Source organism: Rhyacophila brunnea, unplaced genomic scaffold (assembly GCF_057557595.1).
Source record: "Rhyacophila brunnea isolate RB1 unplaced genomic scaffold, BYU_Rbru_1.0 scaffold_20, whole genome shotgun sequence".
NCBI lineage: Eukaryota > Metazoa > Arthropoda > Insecta > Trichoptera > Rhyacophilidae > Rhyacophila > Rhyacophila brunnea.
Genome location: NW_028232860.1, coordinates 34,659,347 through 34,673,260, shown reverse-complemented (window position 1 = coordinate 34,673,260; position 13,914 = coordinate 34,659,347). Strand labels below are relative to the sequence as shown.

The 13,914-nt window shown below is 33.9% G+C and overlaps 1 protein-coding gene across 1 annotated transcript; it reads right to left on the bottom strand.

The window, feature by feature from the left end:
- Positions 1 to 5,135: 5,135 nt before the first annotated feature.
- LOC147071581 (gustatory receptor for sugar taste 64f-like) lies at positions 5,136 to 11,621 on the bottom strand. Its single transcript, XM_085947975.1, has 6 exons — positions 11,601 to 11,621; positions 10,756 to 10,878; positions 9,206 to 9,360; positions 7,555 to 7,717; positions 5,708 to 5,797; positions 5,136 to 5,240 (listed from the first exon to the last, which is right to left on the bottom strand). Exons 1-6 carry the CDS (start codon positions 11,619 to 11,621, stop codon positions 5,136 to 5,138), a joined length of 657 nt encoding a protein of 218 aa, XP_085804101.1.
- Between the last annotated feature and the right edge of the window lie 2,293 nt (positions 11,622 to 13,914).

The following is a 13,914-nucleotide window of genomic DNA, read 5'->3' as shown; positions in this document are numbered from 1 at the left end:
ACTTGGAAGAGAAGCAAAAAATCATAATAAAATTCACGATGCTTAGCGGTGCAGAGGAAAGCAAATCCTTCTTTTTAATTGTCGTTATTTTTGGCCACTCTTGATATGCTTTGGATATATTGAGACCATCCATTGGTAACGGTTTGCCTATTTGCTGTTGTCGAACATTCAATTTCCTACATTCTTCATGATAACTGGTTTTAAAAAAAATAATGTATGGATAGTCTCTGTCTACTTTTATAACTTTAATCTTCTGCCACAAAACTTTTTCTCCATTTTCATCCGTGTTGTAATTTTTACCGATTTCATCTGCTAGTTTTTTCATGTTGAGAAAATTATTTGTCGTCATGGGTTTAACTATGTATGGTTGTCCTGTTTTCTTACTTGTTTGTACAATGGTAATCATTTGGCTGGGCACAAATATTGGTCCACTTTTTAGAGCCCTGGTCTTCTGCTGCTCAATTGTAGAATGGACGATATCGCCTTCATTTTGTTTATGCCCGGTGACCAAAAACTTATGAGAGATCGTTGTATTTTTTTGTGAATTCCCGGTGGCATATAAATACATTGCAGCAATGTATTTATTTTTATTCTGCCCGGCACAATTGTCACTGTAAAAAATAAAATGCTCATTGTGGTGATATTTTTTACATGCATTGTAATCGAGTACACAGCTACCAATTTTATTGGATCCTCATGCAGCTTGACACTCGTCCCACATGTATCAGTTTGCAATATTTTCAGTGATATTATAGACTGTACGATTGTACATTGCCAAACTTTCGTTTATAATAAAAAGTTGACACATTTCCGCAAGGAAACGGTAAAACAGCCTGCAAATCATATACAGCTACATTAATGACGCTATTTTGGCCATTAGTTCGGGACTCTGCTACGTCTTTGATCTTTTCATCCATTGCCTCTTTTTTCCAGGTTGATGTGTCTCATATTTTTCTTGAAGTTGTTTTTTTCATCTGGTGGTGAAGAATTATTGTATAGGTCGCATTCAACGCACAAATCTTTTTTTAGGCTTAAAGAAGCCAATATTAAATTCGTCATTAAATATAGATGCGTATAATAGTGTTCTTTTCCAAATGGCATATTGCTGTCAGCTTGTTGTTTTTTGTATAACCGATACATTTCAGCAATTGTTAATTTACCATCTAAATACAATTTGGACGTCTGTGCACGCAAATAATGTTACTCGATCACTGGGAAAGACTTAATGTGAGCTCTTATATCATTTTTTTAAACATCACAAATTTTTTTGTGATTTTTGTGATCTCTTTGTTCTGGAATTGGCGTTCCGGAAAGAAGATCTCTTGTTTTCCATGCAGTGGAGCAGTACCTTTCACTCACCCCAAATGTGTTGATAAAGTATTTTGTGCATACTTCTTGTATTTTACTTCCATTTAGTTGTTGATAACAAAAATTGTTGCCTCTGCTGCTTCCAGTTTTTTTTGTTTGAATACTTTAGAACAATAATATCCATGCAATTAGTGAGAAAATTACGCTGTATCTCAAGATTTTCCTGTAGTAACAGAGTTACAACAGTATTTTTTTGAAAAGTATTGTTTTAGTTTTTTAGAAAGCTTCTTGTAAAATACTGTCGTAACTTAGTTACAACACTATTTTATTATCTATTCAACAGTTTTCGGAAAGTAATGTACTGTATTAAGTGCTTTCTCTCCGACACTATTTGAGTTTGAGATACGATAGTATTTTATTAAAATAGCAAAAAAAATACGAATCCAACCACATCCATAACTCGAAAACGCCCATTTCAGACTTACGACAGTATTTTACTGGGGGTGCGACATAATTACATAGCATACACTGTTATTACAATTAATCATTTAATATTACAATTTAAATTTACAAAAATAAAGAAAAAATTACACTTTACACTAATTGAAGGCCACACTCCCTCAGAAACACTTGGACACACTGGAACGCCTTGATATTCGACCGAGCCAAAAATATCGTATGATCCAGTGGCAATTGGTACTTTGTTTACTTAGATCAGTGGTTCTTAACCGGTGCACCGTGGAGCACTTGTGCACCGCTAGCTTGTTGCAAGTGCACGGCGAAAAAAATGATAAAAGCAGAAAAATCAGCGAAGTAGTGAAAACCGAAAGAGTCCTTCGCGAAATTATGAAAATGTACCAAGAAGAAGAAGAAATTTTCACCTTGTCAACAGATCGCAAAATCAAATAGAATAAAAAGAAAAATAAATTTTCTGAAATAACTATGGAGAATTTTGGATTTCTGTCCAGTTATCTACATAAGGACACTGAAAATCTTGTTACAGTTTTCAACATCATATGTAAAACGAGAAAGACTTACGAATTTAGACGAGGAAATTGATGGTGGCTAAATCAAATAGTCGACCTAATATTTCTGAAATCTGCAAAATTCAACAAGCTATAAGCAACAAGGTATCACATTAATTGATTTTCACATCAAATAAATTTTATTTTGTCAAGGGTAATTTTAGTTACGTACAGTTTTTTCCATGTAGGTATTGACATTCACCCCGGTCCTGGAATAGTCTCAAAGGTACTTTATCTTCAACCGGTCCTGCCCTCGGATCGATTAAGAACCTTTGTTTGGCTAGCTCGATACTATTCGGGGAGAGGGTGATCAACTAAAGTTCTTGATTGACACTTTTGGAATACACTTGATCATTATTATTTAACTTTATATTATTTAGGACCACTACCTAGCGATAGGTTAGTGCCTAGATCATTAATTATCTGATTGTCTTTCAAATCGAACTTATTTTCGTAAATATTCACGTAAACGTCAAAGATAGTTGACTATCTGTCACTTTCCTTAGTATTAGATGTTTTTCATAAAATGTTTCGTTGATTGTTTTTCAAAATAAAAATAAAAACTCCTTTTGGTAATTCAGTTCAAATTATTTATTAAATTATTCTCGATAAATAAATTTAATTTCTTTTTAATTAATTATAATCGACAATTATACACTTTAGTTTAATTTCAAATAATTGCATAATTATTTTATAAATCTTATTTAAATTAATTATTAAATAAAGTTAATTAATTATAATGATTTTATATTTAATTAATGTACGATTACACACTTATAACTATGAGTCGCCGGCCGCAAACTTTAAGGAGCTATGCTCTTTCAAAAAAAAAAAAATATATCGCGGAAATAACCTCGCTAACGATGATACGACGCAGTATTATTACGTTATCGATTGACAACTCGAATCACACACGTCATCCGCCGTGACGTCAGGCTACGACGCGACCGAAATACCTCCCGAATGAATATCGGAGAAATATCCAAAACTAAGCGAATTCGGATCGCCTCCGGGCACAACCTTCCGGGAATACTGAAAAACCGACGACTGAAGGTACATGAAATGCAGGACGTTATATAGGCTCACAGCGGGAAAAACCCGAGATTTTGACGTCATTCGAAATATGGACCAATGGGAGATCGTTCTACCTCCTCCACAGAGTTAATGGCCAAAGTTTTGGACCAATCATAGAAAAGCCGTTTATTTCCCGGCTTTTCCGGAAAATTATGATCATTCAATAGAATAAAAATATATAATTAGTTAATACCTATAGGCGGTACAAGTTTGATAACAATCGTGAAAGTCCTTATAGTGCTTTCGACACAAATATCTGTTAGTTCGTTTATCGAGCTAACGGAAAGGAAAAATGAAAATATTTTTGCTAAAAATAATACGTAACAAAGACGTAAGTCATTAAAATCACCGTCCAAGAGCGTGGATATAATAAGACTGGCAGAAATCGCAGTTGTTCGTTTCTTTTATGCAGAACTTTTGCGGGCTAATTACAGACAGCCTGAAGGGGTTACGATTAAAATTTATTCAATTATATTTATAGAACACTTCAACTTAAAGGTATAACATTAGTTTTAATCTAAATTTCCATGACAAGTCTTCATTTATTGAGTTTGAAAATTACCTTTTTCGGGTAATTTAATATTGATCTGTCAGGGTTAATTGACAGATCTAAAGAATAATTTTTATTTTTAAATTAGGAGAGCAACCGAGTCCTTAGACTTATATTATCATAATTTCCATTTTCGAAATTCCTTCATTTAACTTTTACAAAAGTAGGTACTTAAATTGGTACCCTTTTTATTACAATTCAAAATATTAAATTATTATTTAAATTGAGTGTGTGTAATCAGTACTTACAAAACGTAATCATTAGATTTTAATTACGACAATATTTGATATCATAATTTATTTATTTAAGGTATTCGACTTTGGCCGCGGCGAAAACATCGCGACTGAATTTGGAAAAATAAAATTTATTTTTATATAATTCAAAAATCAGATTAAATACAAATGGACATTTATTTACAATGTTTAGCAAATGATATCCCATAAGTCGTTTACAATTTATCATCTATTTTTAACCTTAATTCTATACATTTCAATTACTTACATTCCACCTTATAAGACCATTTGGTCCCCTTGAAAGAAAATTCATCCGTAGTTCATTCTGAGGAGCTATAAGTCGCTCAGATTGTACTATGGGACTCAATACACAATCAGTATAGCTTTGTTTAGAGATAGGGCACGTATTTTCAAGTTGAAAAGTTGTGACGTCACTAATTTATTAAGGAAAAATGCCAGCTGATGGCCTACATTTTGGGGCCGTGTCAGTATGTATATTATATATTTTCTTTAATATTTTTTTTCTATGACTGTTATGTAATCTGTTTAATTTGTAATAAAAGTTATGTCCGCATATTTTTCATTGTTTTCTGACCGTTCGATTTTGATGCACCGCATTTTTTTCTTATGTTCCAAAGTGCACCGTGACTTCGAAAAGGTTAAGAACCACTGACTTAGATCCTCAAGAAATCTCTGTCTCTGAGCATCATACAGAGGACATTGCCAAACAACGTGATTAACATCTTCAATCTCACTTCCGCACTGACACCCAGGGTCATTTATTATACCCAAGCGAGCCAGGGATGCGGTGATATCCTGTGGAATCTTGCGGTCTGAGGAGCGATGCTTTTTGCTGCCGCACAATACCACATTTTTGCGGCAACTTGCGGTGATAAAGTCAATCAAAGTTATAGATTTATTTTTACTAATATTAAACAGTAAGTTCTATTCAAAATGCATACTACACGGGTCAATAAATGTCGTATTTGTAGACGCTGAAGGATTGAATTGTATTAACATCAATTCATATGTTATGACAGTTCCTGCTATCTGAAAGAAAAAAATATTAATACATAGCTATATGCATAAACATTACTTAGTATAATAGCGCCTGTACACGTGCGTGGATTTACTTGCACCAATAGACTATCTTGACAATCTCATTCTTCAAGAGTAAGCGAGACACGATGTAGTCATTGTATGGTGCCATTAATTTGACAGGTTGAGACATAAAAAATGCCCCAGCGCGGTGTAATCCGTTTTTTTTCCGACAACATCGTTCTACTGCGCAGGCGCAGATATTGCATTGTCCAACTGTCGCGTGAAAATTCAGAATCTTCTTTTTTTTTTTATTCGTGCATGCAATCTCGCAATTTACACGATAATTAATACGTGTTTACACTTGCATTTTTTTTGTTATTTCTGCGATAATGATACGTACCGTCAGCAGTAAATCCATGCACGTGTAAACGGGGTATAAGATTATTAGTTGAAAATGGGTTTTAAAAAAAACTCACAGTCAGTATAAGTCCACGTGTGACAAAGAAAAAATTAAATCCAGTTAGTCCCACCACGTCCGTTATTACTTGCTCCAGAAATCGAAGAACCTGAATAAACCAATTTGAAGAAAACGTCATGGTCATTCTTTTTTTCATTCAATTTTTTAAGTAGGTATTTCCATCACTTGAATATCAAATAATATACAAGCGGGTCATCAATAGTTATCTCAATGTTCTAAACATTCTTTCGATGAGATCTGACTTAAATGAAGAAAAAACATTAATATATTATTATCTCTATGTTATTACACAAGAATGCACACAGGGCCCTTCCTAGGAAATTTTAAATTTATTTCAATTTCAATTTATTTATTTTTACACATTGTGGACATTACAAATTATAAGTTTAAGACGTTCACAACATGACATAAAACATTATTATAAAAAAGAAAGAAAAACAAAAGTAATAAAAGGGATGAAAATGAAAACATAAAAAGAGAACAGAACATAAACATACAAAAGCAGTGAAAATACAAGTATACATATTATATAAGTTCAAAGAAGTACCTACACCGAGTTTGCTAAGGAGATCCTATTTTAATAATTTATAAAATATTGTCTACCTAAACTCACCCACACGCAAGTGGAATATATCAACACCCGAAGCAATTTGGTTGAACATAGTTATCGTCCTCCCAATTGGCATTACCAGTGGCAGGTTGTTTCTGCACCTTGGGAGAATAAACAACTGATGCTCTCTATTTCTAAGATAGTTATGAGAGACACACAGGTCAACACTGCCCAGAATGGAAATTTGAGTGACGCCCCTGGCTGCGGGGCGGTAATATTACATAATTATATTTCCCTCAATGGTTAACGGTCATTGCTCAGCACTTTACTTAAAAAAACTATTTACACACTACCCACATTTTCAATCAAGAATATCTAATATATAAAAATCAATATTTGTTTGTTCGTATTTTATGCGCTGCCATACCATTCATCCGATTACGATAAAACTTTGTCAACTTATTCCTTGCACTTGCGCGAAGAGTATAGGCTATATCTTATATATAAAAATGAATGTCTGTCTGTCTGTCTGTCCCGTATGCGTTCCTATACCATTCATCCGATTGCGATGAAACACACGAAGGTTTCTGAATTAGAAAAATCATCATCTTCTTTTTCTTTTTCTTCTTCTTCATGCTATCTTCTTTTATTCGTATACCACCTATACCATTCATCCGATTGCAATGAAACTTTGGTGAGTTATCGTGCGCACGCCCGCAAAGGTTTCTGAATTAGTACAACTATCTTATTCGTCTTCTTCTATTCGTATGCGTTCCTATACCATTCATCCGATTGCGATGAAACTTTTATCAGTTGTTGTGCGCACACCTGCGAAGGTTTCTAAATTAGTGTTATATAAAATACAAAGTTTGTTGTTTGTTTGTTCCATCCAATTGTGATTTTTTTTACTACATATTAATAACATTAATAACGTTTTCATATTTTGGATTCGATTTTAATTTAGTGTTCTTTTGTTTGACATTTACTCATTTAGAATTAGTTTCATATTACCATATTTTATTACACAGATATTTTAATATTAAAAAGATAATTACTTATTATTATTTTTTAAATATCTAAGTTAAATGTATCCTCGAAGCGACCCTGTGCAAAGCCGGGTACTTCAGCTTGTATATAATATATTTTTTTTAAATTTTGACATGATTAATTTCTCAATATGCTTTTAGACGACCAGTTCAGTTGTCCGTTCAGTATCAGTTGACAGTTCAGTTCTGAAACAGTGTTGTATATAATATAAGATAAACGACATGTTACAATGTAATCGATTAACTTGCGTCAACGCAGAAGGAGGCGGTTGGGACAGCATAAATGACTGTCGCTGGTTTCCTTGAAGCCAAATTGATTCTGGCAGCGAATAAAGAAACTGATAGAAATCTCGCCATGAGAAATCCAAACGAAAATGAGAAGTAGACGATGTGGGTGAAACTCCTTATTGGTCTGGAAGAATACAACATAACACCATTTATATAAATTCGTCTATTTATTATTATTCTGTGAATTAACATGCTATTACAGTTTTCCGGCAAATGCGCTATAGTGGCATTGTATAAAAAATTACAGGCTAATATTCTTCAAGGATAAGCATTACGTTTGTTGTAAATATATAATTGCATAGGTCGGTCCTTAGACTTTATACATCACATATAATATTATCGCACTAACATCATCAGGCGGCGGGGATTCCTGGCCGCAAACGTCTATTTTTTATCGATTTAAAGTGCTTAAGACCACTGTAGCGAGAGAATGCATTATCTGATCGGAGAAATTCTGGTGTCAATTTGCGCGTAAAAAATCAAAATACTTAATACATTAACAAATAATTTTATTTCTACCCACAAAAATGACTGCACCAAATAAGAAAGAAAAACTTAGTGAAGATAGTAGTAGTAATTCTGGCAGACAGTTTCAAAATTTGTGGACCGAAATGTATGGCGCAATTGAAAAAAGTTATGAAGCCCCATGTTTTATCAATAGTATCTAGAATATAACCATTTTTTGGTAGAATTTTTAAAATAGTTTTTCCCCCATGAAAAACTGCTCGGCACACCAGATAGTCGAAAAATAATATTTGGGAAATTTTGGCACGCGTATGTAAAAAGGTTCGCCAACCCTGCGCTACAATATACAACATGTATTGACCTATTGACCTACAATTCTCCCTTGTGTACGCGACGTTTAATTCGTTGATAATCGGTTCCTTTGCTAGTTCATGGATTTTTTTTCGTGATTTTACCGAGGCTTTGACTGCGACTCGCTGTCATATCGCCTCTTCTCTTCTAGAAAGGGATCCGCCGATCAGGTCCTCACTCCTATTCTGTTAAAGAACTTTACAATTTTGCCTAGCTCTTCCGTTTTCCTACCGCCAGGACACCCTTCAATTCGTCGACATTCTTATAGATATCCGCAATTCGCAGCTGTACTCTGTGAATTTCATATTTGGGGCATTGCAGTGCTATATGTACAATGTCCTCTGAAACATGACATTCATCGCAGAGCTGCGATTCGCTTCTTCCCATGAGGACATCAAATCTTTTACCCATTATGTGCCCTGTTCTTAGCCTCAGTATTAACTTAAGCTCGTTCCTCATCAAAGGAGACTCTACAAACCAGGGCACCAACCGTGGTGATGGTAGAATAGAATTACTCCATTTCCCCTTTTCTAATGATGCCCTATGGTGAAAATCAATCCACATACTTTGTCACATTTTCTTTATAGCCTCATTCCAGTCCAGGTTTTCTGGTATCCACTGAAATAGCACCACTGAATGGCCAGCTTCCTTTGCCAGATCATCCGCCCTTTCATTTCCTTCAATACCCATGTGCGATGGGATCCATTTCATACTTCGCATTTCAAATACGTTGTAAAAGTTTGAAATATAACATAACTATTGAAATAATGGATAAAAATTCTATAGTGATACTCACTTAACACTGTTGAAGAATTGTACGCAGATGAAATAAAGGTTGTTGAAAAATGATAGAAGAACAATGTCGCTGATGCAATCGTCTACCTGCCGAACTAATCTTGACAATGACACATATTCTTCTCTGGTGACTCTCCAAAATTCCTCAGGAAGGTTCTACCAATACAAAAATAATAGATATTATGATGAAAATTAAATGTAAGCGTTTATGGCGTAAGCAAACAGTAAGGGGTGTAAACAGTGCTTCAGAACCGGTTAAACCGAAACCGGGTAACCGCGCGTTTTTAAATAATCAAAAAAAAACCGGTTAATTATGATTGGCTAACTGGCCAAAATCTTAGTAGGTATTTTGATGAAAGAGGCAATTAAATAAAATAAAGTAGATTGTTGCTAAATAGATTTATAGATAGAAACTATTTTACACTGCAAATAATATATTTTTGTGCTATTTGTTAGCAGACCAATATACTAGGTTAGGCATTAGACGTTCCTAGCACTACACTCCCCTGTAGCCGGCTCGCACATCAAAACTCGTGAAGCGTCTTTTACAATTATGCTTTGATAATATTTATAAACAAGACTTGTGATAATTGGTATAGGTAACATATTAAGAGTACATCCAACGTTGGAATGTGAACTTGCTTTAATTGTTACGTTTAATTCTGATTTTGTCTTTGTCATTCAGTAGAGTAGGTAAATATTTGACAAACACGTGCTAGTGAATGTCACTTATATTGCAATTTAAACTAAATGACAATTATTAATGACCACATGTACATAATGTACAGTTGTAATAGGGGTACCTCATATATTATCAATTATTTAAAAGTTAAGCAAACATGATTCCGCTTTTTCATTATTTTCTAATTAGTAGCATTTTAATCACAATCTTTTCTGTAAATTTTCAATTCCTCTCTTATAGAAATGTGCTGGCTGTGATAATCTTAAACATCACTAGTATTTCAAAACATTTTATTTTTGAAGGAATGTTCCATAGACCATACGACCGTGTCAATTATTGTACATATGTGGCAAAATACATGGAACTATCATCTCTTAGGATATTTATTATGTTATATCTACTAAAATGCACTATTTCGCTCGTTTGAAACGTGTCGAATACGTCGATGTGACGTTATCGTTATTCAGAAAACACACGTTGCCAAATAGAGCTCCGTACATTAGTGTAATGCGACTTTTTAGTTTGAAAAAACATCTAGCAACAAATCGAGTCGAAGCCGCCAGAACTCATACGTACACCTACGAATTGGTCATTCCTATAGTGGCTTGCCGGTCGCTGCATTCACATATATATACGTTTCGAGAGGTTACGCGCGACTGTCGCTGGGTGCCTATGTTCATGAAATTCATATGCAACATCGGAGCGACGTTTTTAGAAGGTTTGATTTTGGCTATGTGGCAGAAAAGAAGAGTCTATACTATCTACATCTATATGCGAGAACCTGTGTAAATATTGTGCATATTCAATCTTGAATCAAATACTATGTTAACAAAAATTAAAAAATAGTGTACATTTTGTGGTCTTCTAACCTTCCCAGTAACTGCATCGAGACGTTCATTCAGCTTCGCAAAGTTTTCCGTAAGTCCTTCGCTGATCAGGATAATGAAAAGGTCCATGAAATTCCAATTAAACGTTGACTCCGCAGTGGTTATCTGATTGGTTAGAAAATACAATTAGTATTTTTCACTACAAAGCATCACAAAAAAACTGGCACCTAATAATTGTCTATGGCTTATCATACTATTCACTGAGGTTCTTAATTATTAAAACGTTGTATTGTCCTTAGCTATGTTTGCCGTTGATCTTTCCTTGGATAATTACTTCAAAATGGTATATTTTTGTTCTCTCACAATGAGACCGAGATACAATAGTGGTCCGTCATTACTGTCATTCGTCAGTATATGTATTTTTGAGGATACGTATGTATATTTACAGCCATATCTCAGAAGACCAAGTGATATCTTCTGGTTTTACGTATGTATCTACATGATATACAAAAAAGAATTGGAATGACATATGACTGTCAACGAGTCCGTGTGATCTAGTTCTCAAATAAATATCATTTATTTATTTAATGATTCACAGGTCGTCAGCAGTTTTGTATAACGCTGACTCGGTGAGAAAGGGAACAAATAAGTGTGTTCATAATATATATTCTTTTACATACAAAAATCACACAGTCAAATTACTTCTTGCAAGTAAGCACCTTTTCATTATTATATTAAAAAGTTTTTCTCATCAAAAGCCTGGGATACTTGTGTAAACATTTATTTTAACCGTGTTGGGTTAAATAAAAAGGCTACAACGATCTATGTCTCACTCGATCTTCTCACTTCGTAAACTCACTCCACATTGAGAACTATCACTACATTACCTCGTTATTATCTTTTACCATTGGATCACTGTACTTCTGTCAAACTCGCAAATAGACACGCAGTGCCGTCCCGTGGGGGTAGGCAGATTGAGCGTCGCTTGGAGGCGGCAGTTACTCGAAGAGCGGAAAATCGAGGAGAATCATTTGGAATAACGTACAGAAATAGCTACCATTAAAAAATTCAGCTCTCTGGTTTTGTAGGGTTCGTGATATCTAGTTTACTTCCGTTGCCTTTCGACGTCCTTGATGACCAGAAACGACACGTGTAGATTTTCGAATAGTTAGTCTGATATTTTGTTAGTGTTAGTCATGAAAGGATGATAAAAATACTGTATAAAAAATGAGGCGGTATTCTGGCGCTGCCTAGGGGCGGCATTTTATCTAGGGTCGTCACTGTAAACACGTACCCAATCTACATCATCCTCAGACTTCAGTTCTTCACATCACTCCTCCATCGCTCATCCACGTCACCTACTGCCAAAGTGGTGACCTCAACGACGTCCCCAAGTGGTCACTTCAACTAATTCTCCAAAGACATAGCAAACCATATGGAGTCGCATTCGTTGACTAAGGCATCTATTACTAAGAAGGCGTCATATTTTGAGAAAAGCACTCCTTGCTATTTCAATTATGGTTTTATTTTTTATCACGTCTGGTCACATTTATCATTGAGATGATTTTACACATAGTGTTTAAGAATTAATTAACTGTAATTATTCTCACCTGAAGTAACGGACATATCCAGATTCTGAATGGAGAAAAGTAGAATACTTGAGGATAAGAATATAAGTAGAAGGATTCAAATACTGTTCGGCCAATCGCACATTGTCTTGCTACGCCAAGTGCTGCGACATTGCAAAGAAGATGCTCCACTGTTGATTATTCAATAATTATTAGGTATATAGTTTACATTAATACATTTGGGATAAGCAGTGACAATGGTTAAGGGCAATCTAAGGGGTGTAAAATTAAGACAAATATACGACTTGAGGGAGCTACTAGCCGTACATAAATATATATATTATATATCAGAAATCTAATAAAATCCATCACATTTCGACAGCTGAATGTAGAAAGTTAATAAAAAGAATTTCAAGTTATACACATTTATAATTTTTATAAAAATCAATGTTTTTTTTTAAATAAATATAAAAAATATGAAAACTATGAACTAGGTAGTCAAAAATCTGTACGAGAAAAAATAGAAAACTTAATAAACTAAATTTCAATAATAAATATGACTATAAAATATAATGTAATAATAAAATGTGGTTCTGTGACAAATTCACATTTTTTTATAATTATTGTAAGTTTATCATTGAATTAAAAAAAAATATTTTTCTTTTTAATGTTTTCAGATACATGTTAATCCGTTGATCCGTGCCACGGACGAATTAACTCGCCAAAGCATGTATGTTGCATCAGGCCACGGACGAATATATCGTCGTTGTTTTGTAAAAAGGGCGAATTAACCAAAATGCTATTTTACAGGAGGAGGATGTTTAACTTTTGACATTTGTTTGTTTATTACCTGTGGATGAGTATAAATATCTAACAAGTTTTATAATAAAGCTTAAAAAGAATACTGTCATTATAATAGGTATTATTAAATAATATTTTAAAAGGGCTAATATGTCACATTCGCTTTCTATTCGTAATTTTAATTAATTTAATTTTAGTCGATTATCGTTTTTAAGTACTTTCCTGTGGAGATACAAATTCGCCATTTTTACACAACAAAGCTAGTGGGGTACATATTGTATTTTCATTAAAATCTCGATTTCGCCAAAATGGTTGATTCGCCCTTTTTACAAAACACCGACGATATTTGCGGGTTCTTGTAAACGTCATAACTTCTGAATTGTGTGTATATTTTCTAAACAATATTTATCATTTTAGTGTGAAAATATTCACGATATACTTGATAAATATGTTGTGTTGCTAAGTTTTCACAAATATTTATCATTCCGTCCCTATTTCATATTTTTAAAGGATTTATTTTATTTCGAAAATAGCTGACCTACAAGTTAGTGTCCACCTAGTAAAAATTGGCTGGTAGTTATAAGATTAATACAGTTAAAATTGTAAATTATCAAAAAAATGTCTCAAATTGCAAGCTTCATATTTTTCCGCTAGGTGCGCCTTAATGTCCGCAGGGGCAAGTGTGCAATAAAGCATAAATAAAACCTAGCAAAAGTAACCCTAGAAGCAAGTAGGCAATGAGACATATTATTTAATAATGACAAATTCATAGCACAATGTATTCATTAAAATATAACACAATATACAGTATTTATACCAAAGGATCAAGTCA

Coding starts and splice junctions, on each gene's coding strand:
- LOC147071581 (XM_085947975.1), bottom strand. CDS start 11,621: ATGGTAAAAGATAATAACGAG. Junction 9,361..10,755: donor TCGATGCAGTTACTGGGAAG/GTTAGAAGACCA, acceptor TTGTATTGGTAG/AACCTTCCTGAGGAATTTTG. Junction 7,718..9,205: donor CAATTCTTCAACAGTGTTAA/GTGAGTATCACT, acceptor GTATTCTTCCAG/ACCAATAAGGAGTTTCACCC.